Raw genomic sequence first — 26,745 nt, 5'->3', positions numbered from 1 at the left:
TAACTGTACCTTTTATAGACAGCATAGTTAGAAATTAAAGTGTTTATTTTTCATATTTGAGATACGGTATGTTTACACTAAGCTTGACATTATTTTAAGTTACCCAATGAGAAAAGGCACAGAGAAAAAGAAAGATTTGATGATTATGTTTAACTGTGTGTGTGTGTGTGTGTGTGTGTGTGTGTGTGTGTGTGTGTGCATGTGTGTTTGCATGTGCGTGTGGGTGTAAACACTACCACCCCAGCCCATATATCAGTGACCAGAGGCAGAGCTTTAGTATCAGCGGGGTCTCAAGGGGAGATCAAAGCATCTGTTCCTTTCAGCACAGACTAAGGCATGACTAAACATCAATACTATCCCGCCCCACACACTCTCCCAACACCTCCCCTCCCTCTGTTATATGTGGGGGTGTATATTTCCACTATTTATTAATTTATTTATTTATTAGCTTAATCCTACTGGACAAAGAACAGTTACATGCCGCTCATTGTTATATTATCTTCTTTCCATCTGCCCTCAGCTCATGTTTCTCCATTTTATAACTTACAAAGACAACCAATCATAAGAACCAAAGATGTACTTTTATAGCTTGTTTAGACTGCACAAATAAAATATGTGTAAGTTAACATCAGTTTTAACAAATGCATCAAATTTGTACCATGCAGTAAGAAACCTATACAGCCTGATACCATCTAGGACAATGAATAATAGTGAGTTACTATAGGCAGCAAGGTTAGGAAACATATTGACTTTTTCTCTTTTTTCCCCCCATCTCCTAACCAATTAGCATACCACCAATTGAACTGAGATAGCCTAGCATGCATGTAATAAAGTCGAACCTTGACAATTGGATTTTATGTGAAATGGAAAAAATACCACTGAAATGACAGCTGATGACCACAAAATGTAACCTAAGTAAAATAAACTACAAATGCGACTATCAGTGTAAGCATTAAAGGTAGACAATGCAATATTTTCACCACCGTCGGTCCTGCTGCGGCCACCGGAACAGTTTGACGTTTGACGTCCTCCGCCACTGAGCTCTGTGTGGGAAAAGGTGGGTCTATCAGTAATGTAGCGAGGTCATTACAGTCGGAAAGTGGGCTCAACGCAGCGTGAAATTAATTTCTCCTGCTTGCAAAAGTGTTTTGCGCAAATTTATTTTGTGGACGAAAAATGTTGTATTAAAGTGATAGCAATAACTGTATGTGGCAACTGACATGATGGGTTTGGACCCTGACTAAGAATTAAATAAATAATATGTGAATTCTTTGTTGTTTTAAAAATATCATTTTGAAGGACGTTACCAGTGACGGATGTTATGTGGTACAAACCTCAGACCAGGTGTGTACACGGGCTCCCCTGCGCGTGCGAGGTGGGCGGGGTCGGTCAGACTGACAAAAGTGGCCGCAGTCAACTGCCAGGTATGAGTTACATCAGAGGCCAGTTATGCTTGTTAACTGGTTATTATGCATCTCCAGTTTCAGTTGGGAGCAGTTTTGGTTTCACTGCACGCGCTTACGCTTCCCTGCATGGTGATGTAATCTCTCTTTCTCTCTCTCTCTCTCTCTCTCTCTCTCTCTCTCTCTCTTTCACTCACTCACTCTCTCTCTCTTATTGCACTCTTGTACATCTGTCTGTCATTACATTTTTGGTGTATGGTTTGGATTATATGTTATCCTCTGTCCACTTGTAGCAGTCTCAAACAGCAGGTGGGATAAAGCATCATAATTTCAGTACCATCATATGGTAAAAATAATCATGTCATACCTGTTGCCTGAAATGTCAAGTTCAGTTTTTTGAATGTTTGAGGTGACATGTGCATCTTCTCTCTCTTTATAAGGGTGAGTTAAGTGACATTTCACTCATTTCTTTTACTTCCCTGTCTGAATAAACTCCACTTTCTTCGGATGGTCCCATTTCCTAAGTTGGGAAGTCATTCTTCCGACTTCGATGTGTTGTAAATGATAATGTGGAAACAACATGGACGCTACAAAAAAGATGTGTTGAATTTTGTCCCAGACTTGTTGCTGCACCAGCAAATTCCCTAAAATCACTAAAATATTGCTTTACCTGACTTGTTATCAGGGTTAATGCTAATAAATAACTTTTCTAACTTATCTAGGACACTCTACGTGGACAGCAATTAACTGTTACAACATTAAGGAAATCAACAGGTTAAAAAAGTGGGACTTATCTCTGTTAAATCCTGCACTTTCATCTACCTGATGTAAGTGAAGTCTGCTGTGAGTTTCATTGCGGCTCTGCTTGCAATGTGTTCAAATACTTTGTGAAGAAAGAGGGCCCTAGTGTGGCATTTATAATGTTGGTCATGGATGTATGGATGGTCGGATACAATGTTAAAATATTTCAAGTGGGAATTAGATTCTCCAAACTAGGCCCAAAGAGAAACTGCTTTATAGGTTCACTCCAAGTACTCTGAGGCACCAACTATCTGCTCTGCAGTGTATTTTTATATAGTGAGCACTGGAAGGCTCTGGAAGGCTCTTTAGTGTTGAGTTGATAGCTGAGTTGATAGCTGTCAAACCAATGTGCAAAAAGTGACAGAAGAACGTGCTGCTAAATCAGATTTCAGTACTAAAGGATATTTCTGGAAAGTCACATGTGTTGAGAACGGTCAGCCTTGTAGTCTGTGATGTAACCTTAAAAAAAGTTCAACCCAGTGGCGGTGAAACTGTGAAACCGGAGGAGGAAGAGCAATTGATTATGTCAAAGGCAAGAGTTTCTTTCCATCAAACAAACATTTACTTTTGTCCAGCATGATTCTGGATATATGACATTTTTCCAAATATTTTGACACCACATGAATACCACAAAAGAAAGAAGCTGTATCGTCTTACATATTGGGTGAATTTATTGCCAGGAAAATATGATTCACTACTTCCCTCTAGTGGTGTATTGCTGATATTACATATAAAATAGCCATATACACCGACACTGCCCAGTGATAGTAGGGTACGGTGTATGTATTACTAGGGAGCATTTTGCATTGTGTCAGTGTTTTCTTCCAATAACAACATGCTTTTTTAATGTCAGACATTTGAACTGTCATACTAGGGAAAAGCACAGGTGTAATTTTTCAAGACAGTCAGGTCAACAACAGTCAGGTCCCCAAATGAACATTGAAATAGGTTTTTCTTACCATAATCATTCCCATTCCTCCTGTTCATACTGGCCATTAAAGATCCCTTCATAATGCAGTCACAATGTAAGTGATACAGACCAAAATCGACAAGCCTCCTTTTGTCCAAAAATTATTTAAAAGTTTATCTGAAGTTTATCTGGGCGAAGCTTCAGCCGTCCAAATCAGTCAAATCAAGTAGATATCTTTCAACATTACAGTCTTTTTAGTGCCAAAGTCCCTCTTTTTGTTATTAAACTTCCACCGCAGGTCAACAGGGAAACACTGTCCGAGGAAACACAAAGAGGGGTTTTTATGCTAAAAAGACTGTAAATGTGGCAGATATCCACTTGATATGACTAACTCAGCCTGTAGCCTCATATGAGCTTCACATCAACTTTTAAATGCATTTTTGCATAAAATGACTGTGTGGACACACTGTGGATTTTGGCCCCCATCACTTACATTGAAAGCACATTTGAAGGGAATCTTTTAATATCCAGAATGAACAAGAGGAATGATTACAGCAAGGAAAACCTCTTTCACTGTCCATATGGGCACCTGACTGTTGTTTTAAGACACACTTTAAGAATTGTGAACCTATCCTTTAATGGCAGTTCGTTTCTCTCTAAGTGTCCTAGTAAGCCAGGCCAGTGAGCCAGCATGCACAATAGCAGGGTCCTGAAACTGGGCACACCTGTTAAAAATGCAGCCATTATTGTTATTGATATTAATTACACCTGTGCTTTTTATGCTGTAACATGTAAAATATCTGTAATGATTAGAAAACCACTGTCTGTCTGTTTTAGAAATCCAAGACACATGCAGGTACGAACCTCAAAGTCTTTGTCTGAATTTGTATTTCACTCTGTTGTTCTGCTGAAACCAGGGGTTTCATGAAGCATCTTTTGGAAACAGCTCATGTATAGCTACAGAGTATAGTTGGAGGCAAACAGTCAGACCCATCTTTTAACAAGACACTAAAATGATTCTAAATGTAGTCAAATTAGTATAAGAAGCTGACAAAATCTATCTAAATCTATTTCCTTTATTCTATTATATGTCGAGGCTATTTTTGAACCTACTTTGTTGCAGCAAAGCAGTTGTGCAGACTGGAGTTCTACACAGCTTTATTCATTTTAAGAGCATCATTTTGGTCAAAGCAAATCTCAGTTTAAACAATAATTATTGTGACATGAGTCCATATGCAGTAGCTTACTTCAGCTGGCCTCACATGTCCAATGCTGAAAAAGTAAATTCATGAACTTTATTGTACCTGCAGGAACTATGTCTTAGACATTATCTCAGCAGCATGAGGGAAAGAAAAGCAGCACATAAAACAGCAACAAATGCCATCTTGACAAAAAGAAGTATCATACAGACATCAGCGTGGCCTGAAAAACACACATCACACAATCAGCCAACAACATGAAAACACATCAGTAACTCATAGGTAAATCAAGAGGGTAAAGAAGTGAGACTTATCTTATTAAATCCTGCACTTTCATCTACCTGATGTAAGTGAAGTCTGCTGTGAGTCTCATTGCAGCTCTGCTTGCAATGTGTTCAAATACGTTGTGAAGAAAGAGGGCCCTAGTATTAGCATTTATAATGTTGGTCATGGATGTATGGATGGTTGGATACAATGTTAAAATATTTCAAGTGGGAATTAAATTCTTCCAACTACTACTCTGTAGAGAAACTGCTTTATTGGTTCATTCAAAACGCTCCGAGGCACCAACTATCTTTTCTATGGTGTATTTTTATATAGTGAGCACTGGAAGGCGGCCCCTCTTTGGTGTTGAGTTGATAGCTGTCAAACCAATGTGCAAAAAGTGACAGATGAACGTGCTGCTAAATCAGATTTCAGTACTAAAGGATATTTCTGGAAAGTCACAAATGTTGAGAACAGTCGGCCTTGTAGTCTGTGATATAACCTTAAAAAAAGTTCAACCCAGTGCTGGTAAAACTTTGAAACTGGAGGAGGAAGAGCAATTAATTATGTCAAAGGTGACACTGTAGTCCCCAGTGCAACACTAATATTACTCCCCAATTTCACTCTTGCCATTATTCTTTTTAAATTAGTATAACTTGACTGTAAAATAGTAATAATCACAATAATATAAAAAAATAACACAGCACATAACATGCTTCATTAGAAACATTATTATCCAATAATGAAGTGACCTTCAATGTGGCTCATTGAGGGTGAGGAGGTTTTTCCTTTCCTCCTCTTAGCTGCACCCATTGTTTGAGTTCAGCATCAGGAATTTACTATTTTTCTTCCCTCTAACACTGAAATATTGGATTTTATGAGAGTGATGGTTGAAGATTTACAACAAAATTAATACACAATACTGAAACAAACATTCAGCCTCATCATGTGTTCCTGTGGTGTAACTCTAATACTAGACACCATATTAACACATATCATTGTTGTTGTTGCAAATCATGTTCACAAAATTTCAGGGAATGTTTTTTGCTGATCTTTGTTTTCTGCATGAAGCACAAAGAACCAAAAGAACTTTTTTTAGTGATTAGGATGATACTCAAATATCTTCTTGAACACAAATGTTTGAGGGTCACTGGGGCTGTCAATGAACTGCTTGATGTGGACCTTATCAGCCGTATCATACTTTAACCATAGGTTATTTGCCATACTGTAACCACACTTTCTCTTTAACCATACTGTAATTTCCATGCACATCCAGATATAAACAATATAATAAATGTTGGCATCAAATCGGCAAAAATGTGGTCATTAAATGTGATCCAGGGTATTGCGCAATCATCCATGTTTTAGTGATAGGGTTTACTCAACTAACACAGTACTTAGACATGAGGTTAAAGGTAACACATCTCTGCTTTTGGATTCATAACTTCCGGATAATCATGCTCTTCTCAGATTGATGAAATTGTGATAAAAGTTGGATTCAGACTGTTAGAATATGAACTAACATTCGTGAATGTGCCATTTAGGAACAATATCTGTTGTGATTCATTCTCTTGAGTGAGTCTGCCTGAACTGACAGAATGGATCTCTGAAAGTGCAATAAATTAACCAAATTAAACAAACAAACCAACAAAAAACATCTATAGTAAACATCTTTGGTCGTGTGTACATAAATCCATTTTGCTGGTGCATCCTCCCTATAATGGGACTTTGAAACACACACTGACTCAAATTACAGGCAATGACACTGTAGAATTCACAAGCAACAAAAATAGTACATTTTTTTCATATAAATAGGAATAGTGGTGAAGTTGTTACACAGTGTCCACATGATGAGCAAGACATTAGAAGTCACCATGAAGAAAATGAAGAAAGTTCATTGTTTTTATGACACACATTTGACCCTTCTTCAGTCATTGGACTGGTATCAGCAGCCTCACTTTTTCATTATGCCGCTGTCTCCCTGACAATGAAAAGATGGAGAAGTCCACATTGCCTAAAGGAACTACTACACAATTAAAAATGGTTGCTTTACCTACTTTTCTTGGAGTTGTTCCTTGTGTTCATAGTTGGAATGTTGAGTATAGGCTACACTAAAGCGAAGCAAAAACTTTCTTCTTTTGGTCATTTTTGGTCTTTTTCCCAAGATGGACATACAGTATCAGTGTTCTTGATTTGTTGTGCAACCAACAGTACAATATTTTAACACATTTTTTGTTCAGTTATAAGCAAAAAGCAGAAGAACATTACCCTTAACTGACCAAAGACTGGTCTAATTTCCAATGCAAATGTCCTCTTTTCAGTCTCCAGGAAACACATTTTATTGTACCTTAGCTTGAATACCTTAACTAAGAGTCCGGTCTGTCAAACTTTGGCCCTAAGCTCATGAAAATATGTTGCTACGCTTGTCATTTTGGGGGAATCTAACAAAAATATGCTGCAACCCATGCTGCCCCTCATGGTGCCCCTGTCCCTGCCAAAGTCTGACAGACAATGCATACTGCATAGTGGAACCTGGTCATAATGTTTCATTTTTCATACCAACTTAACGTTTCTTCTGTACACGAGTTCTCCCAGAAACAAAGTGAAAGTTGAAGATCGGTATTAGGTTATTACTTTGTTCATGTGAGAAAAAACCTTTTAAATGTTTCTGTGTTGTCAGTATTGAGAACAAATGGAAAAGCTTTGATTGTCAGGGTGAGACAACAAGGTCAGAAACAGAAAATAAATTAATAAGCTCAATGGACGAATACTCTGTTCAAAGCCAACACAAGCCAGAACCTGTAGTGAACAGTTTGTTGTGATCTGAAATAATAATAAATAATAGAGTTTCAGTGGAGAGGAGTGGAAGGGTGTCAAATCAATAGCGGGTCAAGAGAGTAACTCCACTGCCTCAAAGACTTCTGATGAGAAGTTGAGGCTGACAAAAACATTGTTCTCCATTGCTTCAGCACTGTCCTCCAGGCAGACACTGTCATGTTTGATGAGGCTGCTTTCAGATGTCGGACTGATGACAATTATGCGTGGGACACCCTGAGGTGACATTGGATCAGCGGATGGGACTCTTCCAAAATTAATGGAATCGACAGAGTTGCTCTTGTGGCTGCGCAGCCTATCTCTGATGCTGCCTTTCTCCTGCCCAGTGTCTGAGGGCTCATTGGTCAGACTCTGGCTCCGCCTCCTGGTAAGAACTAGTAGGGGGACAGTGGCGATGGTGAGAGAGCTGGAAACCAGTTCATGGTCACAGTTGCTGGATGAATCTCTCATGGTAGATGGATGCTGGCATTAAAAAACAACACAAATAAAACAAAAACAAAAGACATACAAACACAAATACACATGCATAAGAACATGATTTGCAAAATGTGAATGCATGATACATGAATGCATGCAGGGTCCATTCAAACACGTAAGCACACATGGTACAAAAAAAGTACAGCAATTATGCAAAACACTTGTGAGCTGATTTCACACTTTTTTATGTTGTGTTTGTTTTCTCACCTTCTCTGCTGCATGGGTCTTTGTGGTCTTCCGCTCTAAATGTTTCCTACCGGACTTGCTTCTGCGAGAGTGATTGTATGATGACATGCTTCTGAAGGAATCACCAGACTTCCTGCCCAAATGCTCCATCTCTACATCCCTCAATACCTGCAGGAGAGAACAACTAGTCTGAGGATCTGAATAATTAGAGATTAGTCACCTCAGATGAAAATGTAACTGTTTAACTTTGCTATAATTAACTAAAAACATGAACATAAACACGTTCCTCTGAGAGTAAAACTCAAAATGCTTAAGAAACTAAAGACACAGAGTGATGATCTTTTTCATAGATTCATAAGAGGGTGTTAGTCAAGTTTGAGAAGATTCATTTCTACTGTATGTTACACATGTTGTCCGACATAGCTCAAAGAAATTTTTGAAATAATTTCCTCCTGCAACTATGTTGCAAAAAATAACAATGATTAAGTCGTTATAGCTAAAAAAGGATAGAAGATTGTGTGCTATGTCTTAGAGATTTTATGCACATCTTCTGGATTGTCTTGGATTTAGCTTTAAATATTAATTGTAATGTAATGGGAAACTTTGAGTTGGGGGGAATAAATCTCCACTTACCATGTCAGTGGACTTGCAGGAAGTGGTAATAAAGTGAGTCCTTGATGCAATGGACTGTCTACTGATGATGGAGTCCCTGAAAGAGGACTCACTGATGGAGGAGGAGATACATTCCTTTCGAGGAGTGGGAGACAGAAACCACAAGCAAGGAACCTTCTCTGCCAGAGTCATCCTAATGAGTACAGAACAATGGAAAAATATTGATTATATTGAGGCTCAGATTATTTTGAAATTTACACATACAACTGTAGTTTGTTAAAGTTTCTAAAAAAAAAACAACCCAAAATTAATTTATTTACAATACAAAAGAGAATTAAGAAAGAAACACAACTGCACTGATTCATCATTCATTTACCTGTATTTATTGTGTATGATAGCATAGATGAAAGGATTGTAGATGGTGGAGGCTTTTGCGATAATGGCAGGGACAGCCTTGGAGTATGGCGACAGGATGTTTGCATGCCTGGATGGGACAGAAAAGTCAGATCAAATGGATAAACCTTTTTCCATTGCAGTTTGAAAAAAATGATCTTCAATCTTGTAGTCTTTTCTGTTTGTAGCGTGACAACACAAAAAGCCCATCACAACTCAAAGTCCCTTTATCTCTCTATATTTTGTAACATAGTGAAGGGCTATATTGGGTCAGGGATTAGCCAAAATGTGCCAGCTGCCACAGAGGGGTGGTTCGGGTGTGCTTTTGTGTGTGTGCGTGTGTGTGTGTGTGCGTGTGTGTGTGTGTGTGTGTGTGTGTGTGTGTGTGTGTGTGTGTGTGTGTGTGTGTGTGTGTGTGTGTGCGTGTGTGTTTGTGAGTTGGGGGGGGGTTGGCATATGAGCAATTTCACCGTCTGCTGTATGTCATTCATCTAGGGACACTTCTGCCTCTAGCTGACACAGGGTTATATAATGACACATTTCACACCATTATTGGTAGATTTTTACCTAAAGTACACAATGCATACTCTACATCAGAGTGGCAATCACATGGAAGTATTACTGCCATGCCCCCTGTGTCAGCCGCATGTGGGTTTCATCGATGTTTCCAAATGAGCTGGATTTGATTCTTGATACACAATGAATATTTGATGCATAGATACATTTTTTAAATAAGGAGACAGGGTGATAAGATTAGATTTTGCCTTGCTGTAATGCAGTATTGTGCATTGTGAGATGATGCAACTGAATACAATGAAGCAAAGATAAATTAGACGAATTTATGCTATGGTTTAGTTTGTGATTGTTTGCATGAAGAAATCACAGATATTAATAATGGAAAGATAGAAGAGAACATTATTTTATTTTATCCGTAGTACAACATGAAAATCAGTCAGCTCTAACACAGTTCTGTCAAACAGTTTGTTGCTTATTGACAATACATTTGGCACTAAGAAAGTCATAGTTATATTTATTTAAAAAATGTATATGCCATTATAATTAGGACCCCAGTGGCAATTTGGAAATCCACTTTAAACTGAGGATAATGTGCCTTTAAACCTGCAAAGACTGTATGCCTTCTATATTAAGTTTCAACATGTTTGGTATGTTAACACATAGAGCATACTACATTGTGCATGAAGAATATCTCTGGCACTAGCAGCAGGTACAGCATGTAAGTCTGTGCTGAAATGAAGTGAGAGGCAAAAAAAATGTGGTGTGTGACCTCAAAGTCACATGTGGTGAAGTCAAGTGAAGTGTCTTTCATCTCCCTTGAGCAGCGAGTTTTTAGGATGACTGTTAAGACTTTTCAGCCTGACAAAGATGGTAATTTCGTCTGGCGGGGCTTTTGTCTGTTTGCTGTGGGCATTGTTAATTGCTTCTGTTTTGTCATTGTCACTATGTTTCTTTCAGTTATCCCTCTACAAATTAAATATGTAATTGGTTAAAGCAATATGAAATATTGAGCACACACTGGTTACGTTGTCCATACTATTACTTCATCAATAATTATCAACAAATCCAAAATTTACAGAAACATAAAACCATCACAGCATTAACATTTTCATTCATACAATAAATTAAGTCTTACCCAGCCCAGGAAATCAGTGTGACACAGGCGTATGGTGACCAGGAGAGGACATAAACCACAATGACAACAAAGGCGATCTTCGCCAACTTCCACTCACTCCTGATGGACCTCTGCTGGATCAGGGTGGATTTCCTCACCTGAGCTCCCAGCTGTTCTACCTCCCTATAGATGGAAGAGGATGGAGTGAGCAGTTGGTTAAAGGAGGAGCTAGATCCTAAAAATGATTAAAGGTTCTGTATGTAAGAATCAGAAATACCTTCTCATTAATGACACCACTGGCCGTTAAGTGAGCTGCAATCAGCATCGTGTTGCTCACACTTGCAGCCAGCAGCAGCGCGAGACTGATGTGAGATGAGGTGATGTCTTTTTCCTCGCTTACCCTTCTCATAATAACATAAAAGATCTCTGTCTTTTGCACCGTGCTTCTGCAAAGCATCTCTCACTCCCAGTCAGTGTTTGTGCTCAGGAGTGGGCGACTTGTCATTGTGGGGGTGTTTTGTTGTGAAATGTGTAGTGGTGTTACTGACGGAGGCAGCTAGATGTGTCATTAGCTGGACAGCTAATATCTGCACAGTGTTTCTACTCAGATTGCACCTTTTTTTTCTTACATATAGAACCTTTAATGTTGTTAATGTAAACCTGGACAGTTTAGGTACTATTTACAATAAAACAAATCTGTACTCATGAAATAAATGATCTTAGCTGAAAATATATATACAATTCGTGGATTTTGTAACAGTGGTAGTCATGGATTCTTTCTCTCTAAATTAATATATTTTAATTGCTGTCTCATTTACTCACACAAGCCCGAAATACTATACACATACACCCACCTGCTAGTCTTCCTTATAGCCAGAAACATGAAGACATAGCAGTAGAAGATGATTCCCAGTGGAATGAAGAAAACAAAACAGCACAGCATCATCGTGTAACTCCTGTTGGCCAGTGTGTATGTGACATAATCCCACGTACACGATGTCATCAAGCCCTCAGGGATATAAGAGCCTAGAAGTAACAGGAAGTATGAAATCTGTTAAATTATGAATGGTACAGCATGTTTAGTTGATTTGATATCATTCGATGTGATGTCTGTGTGGATTAAGATTACGTGTCAACTGTGTCACTGTATGTGGATGAATGAAGATTAGTCACATTAAACACTGCATCAGTTTTTCTACACTTACTCTCATACAACAGATGAAGTGCATATGTTAATAAGCTTGAGTTCCCTGTCAAGTGACATAGGATGAAGAAATGTCTGACTGAAATGTAAATAACTTCCTGGTTGAGGGAAACTCACTCCAGCCAACGAGAGGAGCCAGACTCCAAGCCAAAGAGTAAAGCCAGACCATGACGATGGCCAACGTGGTTCTTCTTTTGGAGCTCATGTGCATGGCTTGCAGCGGCTTGGTGATAACCAGGTAGCGATCAATAGAGATGGCCAGTAGATTTATCATGGAGGCGATGCCAAACAAGGCGCCGCAGAACGCATACATCTTACAGCCTAGAGGGAGGGAAGACGTACAAATACAGTACCAGTCAAAAGTTTAGACACACTTGAAAGAGAAAGTGTGTCTAAACTAGTGCTGTATGTAAATGGCTCAAATAGTTTGATGCCAGATTTACATTTTTTCTCCTGTGTTTTACAAAACTTTTATTCATTGAGTGGAATGTTTTGTAATAGAAAAGAAAGAAGAGAGTTACCCATCTCTCCAAACACCCATTCCTTGTAGAGGCAGTTGATGAAGAAGATGGGAGACTGTGTGAAGGCCATTAGGAAGTCGCTTACCGCCAGGTTCATGATGAAGTAGTTAGGCAGGTTACGAAGCTTCTTGTTACTACACACACACACACACACACACACACACACACACACACACACACACACACACACACACACACACATGCACAGGAAAGTTTTATGATCAGTATACACAGTTTTGATTTGTATTTTTCAGAGAAAGTTTAGTTGTAATAATCAGTTTGTTGATTAGAGGTTTGTTAGTACTGTTGGTAATGTAATATAAATAACATTTGTATTGGCATGTTGTGATTATTGCGATTGTCAGTTTAAGCTTCTGTATGGCTTAGAGTACAACCAATAAATAAATAAATACACTAGAGAATGTCAAGTTAATGAACATGTTTTAAGGCATATCTCGTCTTAACAAAAAAAAAAAAAAAATCTGTGGTCCATTTCAAATTTGGAAATTTGGATTTGCAAATTTGAAATGGACCACAGATTTATTTATTTTTTTCAAATGTTATTTATATGCTGCCAAATCATAACAGAAGTTATATCAGGGGACTTTTCACAAGGGGCACTTTAACATCATCATGATGTTAAAGAGCGATCTGGGCTATAGGCCCTTTGTTTTCTTTTCTGTTGGTGACTTTCTGCCACTGTGCTTTTCATCATCTAAAATGCCAACTGTGTGTGCTTCAAGTGTTTTCCAAGTATTTCAAAAATGTTCTCACAGGACTTCCTCAGGACTGATGTTAGGTCATTGCACATCACACGTGCAAGCTGTACTAATATGTTCAGCACAGCTAACCAGAAGGAATGTTCCATCTGCTATTTTATAAGTTTTCCAATTAAACCACTGCAAGGCATTTTTCATTATCCTTTTTAGAGGAAAGGGTAAAAAGTCATGAGTCACAAGTTTAGTCACACTTGTCCCTCTCAGTTGTTTAAATGCATTCATTGATGTACACACACTGTTTTGTTGTCAGCATTAATCAGACATAAGCTCTATATTGAACTGGTCAACTCTGTGTGAACCTGTACTCATACCAGCTTGATTAAGCACTATATTGACCTGCTGTCTGCCTCCACAGATTTTTATTGATTAAATTCCGTGTCTGTGTCTCCTGAATTAAAATTGGTTGCTCCCTGACCCTGATTGAACACAATAGAATAAAATGTCTGTGAGTAAGTGTGTACTCTGTTTTTGAACATGTGTGTGTGTGCGTGTGTATATATATATATGGCATGAGTGCCCAGGGGCCAATTTGCTGTGCTGGAGGGTACCAATGTGAAAAAAAAGAAAAACATAAATAGAAGGCATTTTTCGTTTTTGTGGTCAGTAACAGCAAATACAATATTTAGCCCATAAATCACTTGATTTACTTTTTATTTATTATTATTCTTATTAATAAGAATATAAATAATAAGAATAAAAACGGTGCAGGGGTCTGTGATGGTGCCTGTTGTTTGAGGTACCAGTGAGACAATGAAATACACTACAGATTAATGCATTTAAGGACTTATCTGAAGGGATTGGAATGGGAGGGCTGAAGTTTTTCACACACTGCCAGATTTGGTCTGAATGCGGCTAGGCAGAGAGGGAGCAGGGGAGCGCTGTTTATTTCAGTAGTAACAGTAGATACACTTTATTGCTGATAGAAAATATGTTCAAAGACGGTTTTACTAATCTACCCTGCTGTGTGGAACAAGTACATCTTCATATTCCTGAGTGCTATGGTTAATACATGAGTTAACAATTATATTTTCTGTTTTATAAAGACGAGAAGGAAAATCAAGTCCTTTATAAATGTTCTATCTGCTGTTTCTGACCAGGAAAACAAAAATTGTCTTTCTGTTCGTGGAAATGAAAATCAAATCATTATTCTGTTTTCATTCCTTTAATTTCTGTTTCTGAAACAACAGAACAACAAAAACAACCATTATTTCTAATAGCTTACGCAGTGCAATACATTGTGTCTCTGTGCTATTCCTTATACCTTCACATCACCTCACCTGGTGCTCTGTGATCATTCAGTTGTTGAAATGGTTGCTTGCAATTATTATTTTTTATTGGGCTAGCCTCATTTGACATATGTGTGTAATGATTTTTAGCATGACATGTTGCATTGGGATGTGAGTTGCATTGAGATTTGAGCATCAGCGTAAGGGCTAGTTAGGCATTTGTAGACCCATGTCTATCTATGGTGTCAGGTTTTTTGGTTGTGTCTTACATTTTCCTGTTGCATGTGTGTTGAGCCTGTACTTCAGCAATAAGTTCCTGTAAGTCTTTGGTCTTTATAGCCATAGTCAATTTACTTTTTATGTGTAAAGTGGGAGGAGGGGGACACTTTAAGTGTGGTCACCCTAGGGCAGTGGTTCTAAAAGTGGGTCCGGGGACCCGCAGGGGTCCTGGAGGGTGTTTCCAGGGAATCCCGAGCAAAAAATGGTATAATTTATTTTCACTATTATGGCCATGGGTTTCATACCATGTCTGTAATAAAACATCTAAAAGCAAAAATCTTATCAAATGCGGGTCCGTGGTCTAATTTGTATCAGTTTAGGGGTCCTTGATGTGAAAAAGTTTAAAGAACAACTGCCTAGGGCACCACACTGTGTTAATCCAGGCCTGACTACTGGTGTATCTATGTGTATGTAAGTGTCTGTGCGTGCATGTATTACTTCAGCGTTCCCTTAATTCCTAGAAATTCATCATATCGAGTGACATTCCACTTGAAAGACAATTATCTCCATCCCTCCCTCTCTGTGTGTGTCTCCCTCTCTCTGTCAGAGAGAGTGAATGGATTTTCTTGGAACCCATAACATCATGTACATTTCTGATTCAGTAAACACAAATTATCAGTGCAACACAATGGAGAACCCATCTAATCCATCTACTGTGATGGGCAGATGGAGTGTAAAAGCTCCCGACAATCCCCAGAAAACAGACACACACATACACACACTTTCCATCTCTGACCCAGTTTCTGTTCTGTGAATCAGTTAACGTCAGTAACACAGTAAGGTCAATAGTAGTCCAAATTATACAACGCATAACACACATACTCCCTCCTTGACTTCTTACAGAAAGTTTACAATTTAAAAAGACCCACATTTTTCAGAATGACATGCAATATAAGAAAAAGTCCTTCATATTTGATAATACACAAGTACCTGTTGCATATGATACAAAATTAATTGTGTGAATTTCTTGATTGATTTGGGTTTTATGGTACACTTGATCTATGGAGAAATGTATAATACCTTTACGTAGCTATATTAACTGTTTCAGTTGTTCATGCTTATATTGTATATAATTTATATCTCATTATATTCTATTCATGATATAACACCATACAATACTGTGCTAGCTACAACAGAAGAGTTTAGTGGCTCCTTGCAAGACAGAGGTGTTACCATTACTGTACATTATGTTCTCAAGGGCGTAAACCACTAACATGGTAACAAAAACAGACCATCAGCTCCAGAGTGAAAACCAAAATCCATTTGGGTAAAAGTGAGAAAAAATACCCATGTTAGGGCCTCATTTGTGATTTCATATCCCTCATGGCATTGCACCTGCTGTACAGAAGAATATTTGCATCATAAAAAAAGAAGGGAAAGTTCATTCAAATTCAAAGTGAAACCTCTTCATTTTTTTCTATACTGTTGTTCACACAGAGGACAGATTTTGCTCCTATGAACACTAAATTCCACTTTGTTGCCATGCAACTACAACCAGGACACTAAGATGCAAAGATTATTTTACTGATAATCACCAGTTTTTTGGAAACCTCTTGATCCTCTGGAGAGTAAAAGACATGACAAACACTGACCCTCACTCTGCAGTGAATTTAAGTGAGTTTAAACCTCTTAACCTGCATGCAGATTGTATTTGGCAGAGGTATTATGTCCCACCCTCACACACACACACACACACACACAACTTAGTCTTGCTGTCTGTTTTTCCATCTGTCTAGCTCTCACTGCCAGATCAGAACATCTCTGTGTGAGTATAACATCTTCTCTGGGCTTTGATTAAAGGAGAGACCTGCTTGAAATATAGTGAGGGCTAATACAGTTGGATGAAACTTGGCTTTTAAATGTTCAGGGTGAATCCACTGAAAAGGACATGAACACATGAAGACACACACTCACCTATAGAAGGCAAACATAACCAGGGCGTTGCCAGCGACGCCCAGCGTCCCGATGACGAAGACGAATATTGCGACAATATAGTGAGCATGGTCAGGCACATCCACCTTGTTGAAGAAGCTGCTCTGGGTGTGAGCTTTCTCTGGCTCCATGCTCTCAGTGGACCACATGGTTCAAGCACCTCATCAGGACTGTCAACCTGGCAGGATGCAGGTTCACCAGTTTGTAATCCACTTCTTTTTGCTTCTGTCGGGCCTCCATAATTGTATCATTTGCAGAAAGTCAATGCAATGAAGCTGTACAGAATCTTCCACAAATTGTGCTACATTAAGGTCTAAATTGATCAAGATTCATTTGACTGTTTTCAACAGTCCTTCCCATCATAATTCATCCATCTAGTACTTTGTTCTAATTAGGAAGGACAATTTGATTTCCAATTTGTAGTAGAGGTGAGATGTGAAATGTCAAATCCAATCAAGTCCATATGAAGTACTTACAAAATGTTACCAAGTTATTAATGTTAAGTTTTTCAGAAAAAAAATTAACAATAAGATCTAAAACATGAAAAAATATATTCTCTCTTTTATTCCTTTGTTATTTCTTTGACTGTTAGAAAATACCAGATGAAGTCCACAGCTGAACACGTCTCCAAATGAAGTTTAGAAGCGATATCCATGTTGTTCCGCTCTGGTCTGCAGTTCAGAACTTGTCATCCACCAGCAATCTCAAAATGTTTCCTCTTTGATACATGAGTTATTCAGCTGATAATATTCTCCAGTACATTAATTGCCACCATGCAGGCACTTTGCTGCACATTCATTGCACATTGTCACTGTCTGTCCACTCAGTGTTAGCCTGCAGCTTCTTCTCCCGTCACACCAGCTGTGCACCAAGCTCTGAATCAGTGGCCTGCCTCTGATTATCTTGCCAACTAGCAAGTCCTAACCTCTCGTCTCTCTCTCTCTCTCTCAATGTGTCTCTCCCTCACTGTCCCATGTTGCTATGGGTTGCGGTCTCTACTCTGCCCCTTTGTCATACCCTCTCTCTCTCTTCCTCACTCTTTCTCTTTTCTGCTCAAACGCACTCACTCTCTCTCCTCTCTCTCTCTCTCACTCCTACCCACCCTTCATGCAATACGGCCCAGCTCTGAGCTCTAACCCTTTAACTACCAGATTCTTACATAACAGACATGATGTTCACTAGCACTACCAGTATCAACAGCCATTTTAGCTCAGACGTGCATTAGACTTTGCATACAAAGGATGAACACACAATGTACGTCTATTGATTCCTCCCAGTCAACAGCTCTTTACAGCAGTCATTGACAATCTGACCAGTCTGTGAAACCTCCTGCATGCATGCAAGCACTGATGCATGCTGCACAAAGACATGCATGTTCTGTTCAAATGGTGCACACTCTGCTGTGACATCATTGTGCTCACAGCATGCACAGACTATATAAGATCCCTCATGGAGCCAGGAAATTAATTGGTCTTCCCACTTCCAACTCCAGCCTCACCACAGCTCTGACTTGCAATGCACACTTCATAGTCCATGATTCAGGACTTCTCCAACATTGCATACCCTTCCCTTCATCTGTAGATAGAGAAAATTTTCATCCTCTCTGCTATATATCTAAAACGCACTCCCCAGCCTCAGAATGATGTTTAAATGAACCCCAATGAAAAAATACTGTAATGGAGTCATCATATAGGGGTGCTCAGTACATCCAAGTTTTATAGAAATTAAGAAATACTGTAAGATAAAAGCATCACAACGAGGTTGTTATCTAATATGTGGACCAACTGTAAAGACTATATAAAACAGATATACATGTGCAGACATAGGGTGAATCATATACGTATAGTAATTTTAAAACATTACAATTTACACTGTAACAACAGCGATCTGTGAAACAATCAACTTATAGTAATTAAGGCAAATCATTTGGTTTAAGGATGCACAATGTGTGTCTGAGATGTGTGCAAATGGTCTGCAATAAGGAGACTTTAATTAAAAGTAGTGATAATGGTAAATGTCATTTTAGGGGAGCACGTGGGGACAAGCTAAAGCCTTGTTCTGAATGATATTCTCATGACTGCCAGCGGGACATACTGTAGGTTGGAGGAGTCCAACATGCCACATCTGCTGGTCATTGCTTTTTATGGTGCTGGACATGTTGATAAAAGAAGATGAAGGGAATAGAGGGAGGTGAAGAATGCAGAGCTTAGACAGAGATGTCAACTAAGCCCCTACAGCAAGGGATAGCCTTAATCTGCACACTGTGCATGCATGTGGATCAGTGTTTGATCCGCCTGGAATAAGAGCGAATATGATACTATGTGTCAACTCTGTGTGTGTGTATGTGTGTGTGTGTGTGTGTGTGTGTGTGTGTGTGTGTGTGTGTGTGTGTGTGTCTGCCTGCATACATGTATGTATGTCCACATATGTATGCATGTGTCCTCGTGAATATGTATATGTGCACAATACCACACAGCACACATGGGCAGATGTTTCCAGGGATTACAGGGTTCTGCTGGCCTTGATGACCTAATCACAGTTGTAATGTTTATGTTTACATGTCAGCACAGCAGGAAAATATACAACAGGACATTTATTGCTACACAAAGAGCCAGTTTGATGTTTATGATTTTATGATGTCTGACCTTTGCAAATTGCATTTATAGCATTTTACACATAGAATAGCTATGAGAACGCATTACTTATCACAAACATTTCTGATAAACAGGGATTAAATATGCTGATTATGACAGTTGTCAATACACATTGTGAAATGTGCTAAAAGTTAGGGCCTTCTGTGGAAGCGCAATAAAGCAAAAAATTACCTAAAATATAATGTAGATTGTGAACTGGCAAAACAAAACACTTAACTAATAGCTGTTTTTATTATATAGATGTTGATTCACTTTACATTGACTGTGACTACAAGGTTGCATGTCATGTTAATACAGTCTGTGCAACAAGCTGGAGTTGGAGAGGGATTAGAGAAACATGAAAGAAGCAAGTCATCTATGCAAGATGGCAGCTCTCTCAGATGTGAGCAGGCAGTGGTAGAAAAATGCTGTACATTCAAATAAAAAAAAAGACAAAAAATTACTAAAAGAAAAACTTAATTTGAGCTCTTGTTGTACTATGCAACTGAATAAATCAAAAGCAGACATATACTGTATACAGAATGTTGAATGTAGTGTCTTTCTAGCACGTCACATTTTACTTGCAAAGAAGATTCATACATTTGGGTTACTTTACCTGCATGAACTAATCCAGTAAATTCTATGTCATAAAAAGATGCATAGAGAACAAGAAACAACAAAGGAGAAATGTTATTAGGCCTCCTTTTTAATTAATCTATATTTCAGGAGAATTTCAGGTTCTCTAGCAAACTATTCAAAAAACAGAAAAATAGCTGAAAGCTGTTTTTTTTTCTCCTGTGGAAACAATTGGAGACCTACAGTAACAGACCTGGCTGTTTCACATCATATAAGCAACACAAAAACAATCTTATACTTGTTTTGTCCTTATATCACTGCCCGTCCGATGATATATGCTTAACAAAAGTCTAATCTACTTAAAATAAAGTTTACTACATAAAACATAGAGCATCCTATAAAATGATCATTTCACGTCTGCAACTGTCAAATTTCCCTGCTTGCAAATCAAAAAGTTGATCTTAATTTTCTGGAATACAGTGGTGTGTATTTATTAATGGAGGTGATAGTTTTCCAAGGTGTTTGTCAGTAGTTTGTCAGGTTATAACCATGTCTCTGATCTTTAGAGTGCTAACTATCTGTAGCTTCCCTGTGTCTCACGCCTGCCATCTGGTTAAATGACCTTGTCTTGATGGAAAAACACATCAGTGGTGTGGGATTCATAGAGTACGACATGGACAATGGAGGTCAGTATTCCACATGTCAATGAGTCAATTACTATTGAACCAGCTGGTAGAACTGGTGCTTAAGTCCCGAGTGTGAATCCCCTGTTTAAAGCTACAGCATGGCTTTTGGCCTACAGTGGAAAGAGACTAATTATTATTGAGTGGTGTTGGCCCTGTGACCAGGACTTTGTCCTCAGAGCCATGAGTCAGTTGGAGATCAATACTTTACCACATAGGGGGATAGAGTGATGGGTACTGCACAGAGCATCATGAACATAAAAAAAGCCTGACCACAGCACAATGATTGTCAGGAGTCTGTTGCCCCGAAGAGTCTTATTTAGCAATGATTACTGGCTCATTTTTTATCCCACTTAAAACATGTATACTTAATCAACTGAGAGTTTAAAATATTGTGATGAATGTGCCAGATTTTTGTAGAAGTGTAGTAGTTCGTGGGAGAAAAGCATGTTATCCTGCAATCTTAAGAAATACTTATTTAAAGATTACTGCACCAGCACAAAACAGGACAAACCAAACAAACTGAAAAAATAATCCTCGGTAACAAGCAGATAAAAAATAACCTACTGTACTTGCTGCAAGTGCATGCAAATGCTTTGACCACTGAACATAATAACATAAATAAAGAATAATACATAGGAGAAACCTCCCACCTACACCACGGCATGCTTTTACCTTTTGTAGGAGCAATGAACTAGTTTGACTTTAGAGCACTGTGATGCACAAACTGCATTTTCCCCCTTTTTTTCTTTTTAATTCAAAGTTTGAAAGTGTAAAACCAGCTGTTGTACATGTGTGTTTGTTTTTTCAGTAAATGGATGGTGGGTTAATTTGCATTTCGTCACCCTGAACTGGTTGCAAATAAAATCACTAAACATACATTAAGAGCTAAACCTGCTTTAGTAAAAGCAGAAATCTGTGGTTTCAGGCACAGATGTTACAAGGTGAAGCAACATGTGGAGCAAAGAAATATGAGGCAAGCAGGAAATGATGGATATGGCAGAGAGCTTTAAATCTCACATGTAATGCATGTCTTAAGCCTCTTTAACATTTTGCCTGCAGGCTTTCTGTTAACCAACATACAGTGAATCTAGGTTATAGATCAACGAGGTGGAAAAAGCAGGTCATAACGTGCTCTTCGATAAGTGGAATGAGTTTCAGTCAATAACAAACCACCACTGTGGGACTCTAGATCTCCTGACTGTCTCTCTCTCTCTCTCTCTCTCTCTCTCTCTCTCTCTCTCTCTCTCTCTCTCTTTTATCATTGTCTGTCTTTATACCCCCACCCCACCCCACCCCCTCTCTCTCTCTCTCTCTCTGAAATTAAAGGAAAACAATTAATTTGATGTGTTTTTATTATGAGAAGTGATGGATTAACATGATCATCAGAGACATACAATAGAGATATAATATGAGAGGAATCAGAGTCTGGTGGAAAAATAGACAGAGCAAGCTTCATAATTAATCAACAATCAACAATAACTGCACAGCTTGCATGTATTCTGTGTGTAAGTTATGTAAAATATGGGAATGAGACAGTATCATTGTGCTGCTGTAAAGTATTAAATATCACTACACTGCTGTGACTCATAGGGATGACTAACCATGCATTCTTGGAAACTTTTAATCTATTTCACAGACAGTGCTGAAATGCCCCAGTTTTTTCTATTTGCTGATGTCCACGTGTTTTGTTACGTATTAACTACGACAGAGGAGAGCAGACACCATAGCTATGGTTTTACAGCATAGTGCATTCTCAACTCAGGTATGATAATAATTTATGTCTATATCTCTGAACCCACATTAATATGCTCTACTTATCTAGGTGCTCAAACATTTCTGGGCTCTATGTTTAAATCAAATAATTCACGATGGATATAACACAAGATCAAATGTTTACAAAATATATAATTATTTTTTAATACACATAATGACTTTTTTAATGCACGCTCACAGCCAAACAGACTGCAGGAAATGCATTGCTTGCTTTCACCCTAGCATCTGTAACATCAGGAAACATGTCACAAGGACAAGCAGAGGCTTTTCAACAGCCAATCCAGTGCTTGCACCAGTAGCCAGACCGAGACCTCCTGGTTTCCCTGCAGGAACAGAAGATAAGGACAAATAATCGCAAACATTTCTCTCTCTCTAAATGTATTCTGGATTCACCCTTTTGTGATTAAACTACTGTACCTACCTCTGGTCAGAGTGCTTGACCTCACATTAACCCAGAAGACTGTGCGTTGCTGGGCTACTGTGGCCCTGGAAAACCACAGAGTTATGCTGTAGTGATGCTTTATGTTTAGATACCTGAGTTTCATTCAAATAACAGAATATCTAGTTTCTAATAAATATAAGAAAAGCACATTTTGAATCATTGCAATATCGTTTTGAGTGTTCATAAAAGCTTGCTATCACAGAAGATACCATAAAATAGACTTGTGTATCCTGTGAGACAATGGTTAATATTGGTTTTAAGTAGAGTTATGTTTTTGTGATGGTAAAAACAAATGAAAAAGTATTTTGCTTTACATACATGAAGTAGACAGGGCTTGGGCTAGAGTTGGATGGTATCCAGCTGTATACAGTGGTGTTGCCCTTCAGGTTGGTGTTGGCATGAGTAATAGCACCTTCTGGATTCCCTGTACACTGTGAACATAAAATATCTACATTTATTATCTGGAACTGTTGACAATTGCACTTGTAGTGTAATGCTCACTCTTGCTTGCTTTGATGACTTTAGCAGTTCAAAATGTCTCTCAACACATATTTAGCATCAACATCTGTGATATATCCTGTTAAACATTCTGTCTGTTTGCAGCTGTTTGACAGTTTAGGTCCACAACATGCACATCACATCCTCTCCTAACACATTAACTGTTGATAGCAGCTGTGAGACGGACCTCAAGGAACCTTGTGTCTGGAGGAGGGAGTTTCCAGCTCCCCAGAGCGTCAGTGCTGCTGTCTGTCAGAGCTTTCAGCAGCAAACCTCTGTATTCTGGTCCAATGATAGTCACTGTGCAGGAAAGCACAATAAAAAAAGCAGTTGTATACTACAGATTTTTAATTTTGACTTGCTTACATGTGTTGGACACAAGTGTTATTGTCTACAGTTATATGATACCTGCTTAACAAAAATAAGAATTTTTTGATCCTCCATAAAATATTTTCATTTCATCCTTTTGTATCCTCATCACTCACTACAAAGGAATAATTTCATCATATTTCATTTATTTCATATTATTTCATCACTGATGAAAGAAATTGATATCAGTGTAAATGAACACACGCACTCTGACACACACACACACACACACACACACACACACACACACACACACACACACACACACACACAGAGTTGACTTGAAGATGACAGTCAAAGCTTTAAACTTTGAGCTTTAATCTTTATACTACCACTACTAAACCAAAGAAGAAAATAATGAAAATCAAAGACAAAAAAGTTTTATTATTATCCACAAAGATGCATATAGATGAGAAGTCAACTGTAAAAATCACCCCATAAATATTGTAAAACAAATTTCTCATCAACTGTTCTTTTACACAAATATAAAACAAATAGATGTCCTTGTTTATGAATTCATTCTTTAACATTACTACTGTGTTGGGGACATGTTTGTGTATACTGGATTATTAATACATTGTAATGCTTGATGTTTTCTTTATGTTATCTCTAAAAGTAGTCATTTACTTAATTCATCTTACCTGTAATTGGCTTGCCTGGCTCAAACGTCTCCATGTTGGTGAGTAGAGTGTAGGGTGCTGGTGAAGGCTGTGGCAGCACCCCAGAGTGACGAGGCATCATATCTTCACAGGCACCGGTGGGAGCACCAGAGGGATAGCCACTAACAAAACAGAGCACTTGAAGCATAATGAAAGCAGGCAACAACGGCTCCATCAGGAATTAATGAATGAAAAGCTAATGCACAGCAGAAATATCCAAATAGTGTTACAGTGTTATAGTGTTACACGATCTGAATACAATACACAGACCTGAGCCAAGAGATGGACTTTTAAAAAGTGTTGCTGAGTCACAAAACCAGAAAATTTTAATTTTACTCCACCAATTGCTTTTCCAACCATGAAAAGTGCTTTTCACGTGAATTCTCTTGTGATTTCTTGAAAAGAATACGTAAGTGTTATTCATGCATTTCAGGGAAGAACAAATGTCAATTTTCCTCCAGCAAAACAAAATATTTGGATTAGTTTTTTTCGTGCATCAAAATAATTATGTTTAAGTGAAGTTAGAAAGCACTCTCTATGAAAATCACATGATAACAACTTAAGTATAGTCCATAACACAAGCTATTATACAGCACTACAGTACAATTAAAGTATGTTTTTATGAAATTTAAAATCCTTTTGTATGCCATTATACCATAGTCAAAAAACTTGGACAAAGTATTACTAATGGATATTTCTGTCAGGGATTATTCATGACATTAGTTTGACCATAAATCATGGGAAAACATTTTAACTTGATTATGTAGCTCTTCTCTTCTTGATGCCGCCTGCTGTGAAATCATGAAATGCACTTCATGTTAAATTTTATTTATTTAGCCTTTATTTAATTTATTTCTTTTATGATGGAGGCCTGGCCAAGAATAGCAGCAACACATAATTTCAGTAATAAATTAATATAAAACCACATTTGTGTAATGTGATCAGAAATGATAGGATAAAACATTTGCACACAGCAAACCTGGACTCAATAGATTTCACCATAGTTTTAAATTTGTTCTATGTTTTGAAGTTCAAGATCAGTCTGTAGATTGCTCCATGCAGTAAGTGGAGAAAACCTAAAAGCTTTCTTTCCCAGTTCAGTTTGGACTTTGGGAACAACAATCTGCAAAATGTCCTGAGAACAGAGACTGTAATTTCCATATTTCAAGTTTAAAAGAGAAGATAAGTAAATAGGAATTTTGCTAAGAAATGCCTTTTAAATAAAAATATCTGAGGCAGCATGCACATAAAACAGGCCAATTAACTTTTGAGTATAATACACAATGGTGAGTAAGAGATCCACAGTTTATAATGAATCTCAGAGCCCAATGATACACGCTATCCAGCATGTGAAGACAGAGGTGAGAAGAGGTTTCCTGCATGCTGTAGTTAATCCCCCAAAACCTGAGCACAGAGCCAAACCTTATGTCAACTTAGTTTGTATTCAACCTTCCTGATCCACACAGAAGTGAGATTAATCCAGCAGCTACCTCCAGTAAGAAGATATAGTATGTGTAAGACTTTTTTGCATGACTCAATTTTTAGTACAGACTTAAGGAATTAAGTTTCTTCCAGGCAACAAGCATATGCTGATTCTTCCTGTGCTTGCCAATGACTCCCACATTACTGTAGCACTGTCATGACATAACGTGTATAGCCAGAACATCCATCAGTTGGTCTCCCAGGATGTCAAAACCTATAAGCTTGTTTGCAATCATCAGATATCTTCCTCAAACCTTCAAAACCAGTTTTCCCTATATTAAGCAACTTTTAAAACTTATTATCAAACTTATATAAAGTATGTTGCAGGTTTATACTGTAACTGGACCAACAGGAACTCAGAAAGAAGTTTGCATCGTGTGCTGATGTGCTAACCTCCAATTTAAGCCTGCATGGAGTCCTGATCATGTTACTGTAGGAATAACACTACACTTGGAAATTAATATTATGCACTCATAAAATTATTGGGGCACCACCTCCGTAAATTAATTAATTAATAATTAATTAGTTAGGAGGAAAAATAATTCAATTCAATTAATCAGTCTTATATCTGAAAGTCATGAACTCTAAATATAGGGACCCCATCTTCTGATGTAAAGGAATACAAATACAATGACTTGATGATAAATCAAGATATTTATTGACTCACTAATGAATGGGGATGAATAGGGAAACACTAAACATATGTACATATATACAATTAAAATGAATGAGTGAATGGATACATGAATGAATGGATAAAAAGAGTGACAGCCAGATGAGGATTGTTGCAGTAGGTTCAGTGAAACAGCTTTGGTTCACTGCTTCTCAGGAGGATGAATCCAGTCTTAGACTACCTGAGGCTGAGTAGTAGACACACACAGCAGGGAGGTGTCCCAGTCTCAGTGTGTTCAGTGACAGGCTGCAGGCTACAGAGTTGGATGCATGGTGCTCTGGACTATCAGAAAAGTCCTTGGAA

General features: G+C 38.2%; 3 protein-coding genes across 5 annotated transcripts in view; all 3 read right to left on the bottom strand.

Moving 5' to 3' along the window:
• The window catches only part of pdlim5a (PDZ and LIM domain 5a), a 73,639-nt gene extending 72,234 nt beyond the window's left edge, over positions 1 to 1,405 (bottom strand). The window contains exons 1-2 of one of the 3 annotated variants that reach the window (XM_042421088.1): positions 1,335 to 1,405; positions 981 to 1,043 (exon numbers count right to left, since the gene is read on the bottom strand). The gene's annotated coding sequence lies outside the window, so the exon portion shown is untranslated. Of the gene's footprint in view, positions 1 to 980; positions 1,060 to 1,334 lie in introns of those variants that run through there. The other 2 variants (XM_042421086.1, XM_042421087.1) reach the window with 2 other exon arrangements.
• Positions 1,406 to 7,466: 6,061 nt separating this feature from the next.
• opn4xb (opsin 4xb) lies at positions 7,467 to 16,800 on the bottom strand. Its single transcript, XM_042421089.1, has 9 exons — positions 16,634 to 16,800; positions 12,436 to 12,569; positions 12,032 to 12,235; positions 11,565 to 11,736; positions 10,732 to 10,893; positions 9,064 to 9,171; positions 8,709 to 8,880; positions 8,097 to 8,243; positions 7,467 to 7,874 (listed from the first exon to the last, which is right to left on the bottom strand). The coding sequence occupies exons 1-9, from the start codon at positions 16,798 to 16,800 to the stop codon at positions 7,467 to 7,469; spliced, it is 1,674 nt and encodes a 557-aa protein (XP_042277023.1).
• Positions 16,801 to 22,532: 5,732 nt separating this feature from the next.
• Positions 22,533 to 24,462, bottom strand: si:dkey-251i10.2 (uncharacterized protein LOC562682 homolog). Its single transcript, XM_042421090.1, has 5 exons — positions 24,270 to 24,462; positions 23,447 to 23,559; positions 23,080 to 23,192; positions 22,741 to 22,805; positions 22,533 to 22,642 (listed from the first exon to the last, which is right to left on the bottom strand). The coding sequence occupies exons 1-5, from the start codon at positions 24,460 to 24,462 to the stop codon at positions 22,533 to 22,535; spliced, it is 594 nt and encodes a 197-aa protein (XP_042277024.1).
• Positions 24,463 to 26,745: the final 2,283 nt, after the last annotated feature.

The sequence above is a fragment of the Thunnus maccoyii genome, chromosome 9 (genome assembly GCF_910596095.1).
Source record: "Thunnus maccoyii chromosome 9, fThuMac1.1, whole genome shotgun sequence".
NCBI classification, from domain to species: domain Eukaryota; kingdom Metazoa; phylum Chordata; class Actinopteri; order Scombriformes; family Scombridae; genus Thunnus; species Thunnus maccoyii.
Note: the sequence above shows the minus strand (reverse complement) of the source record. Positions and strands in the feature narration are given on the sequence as shown.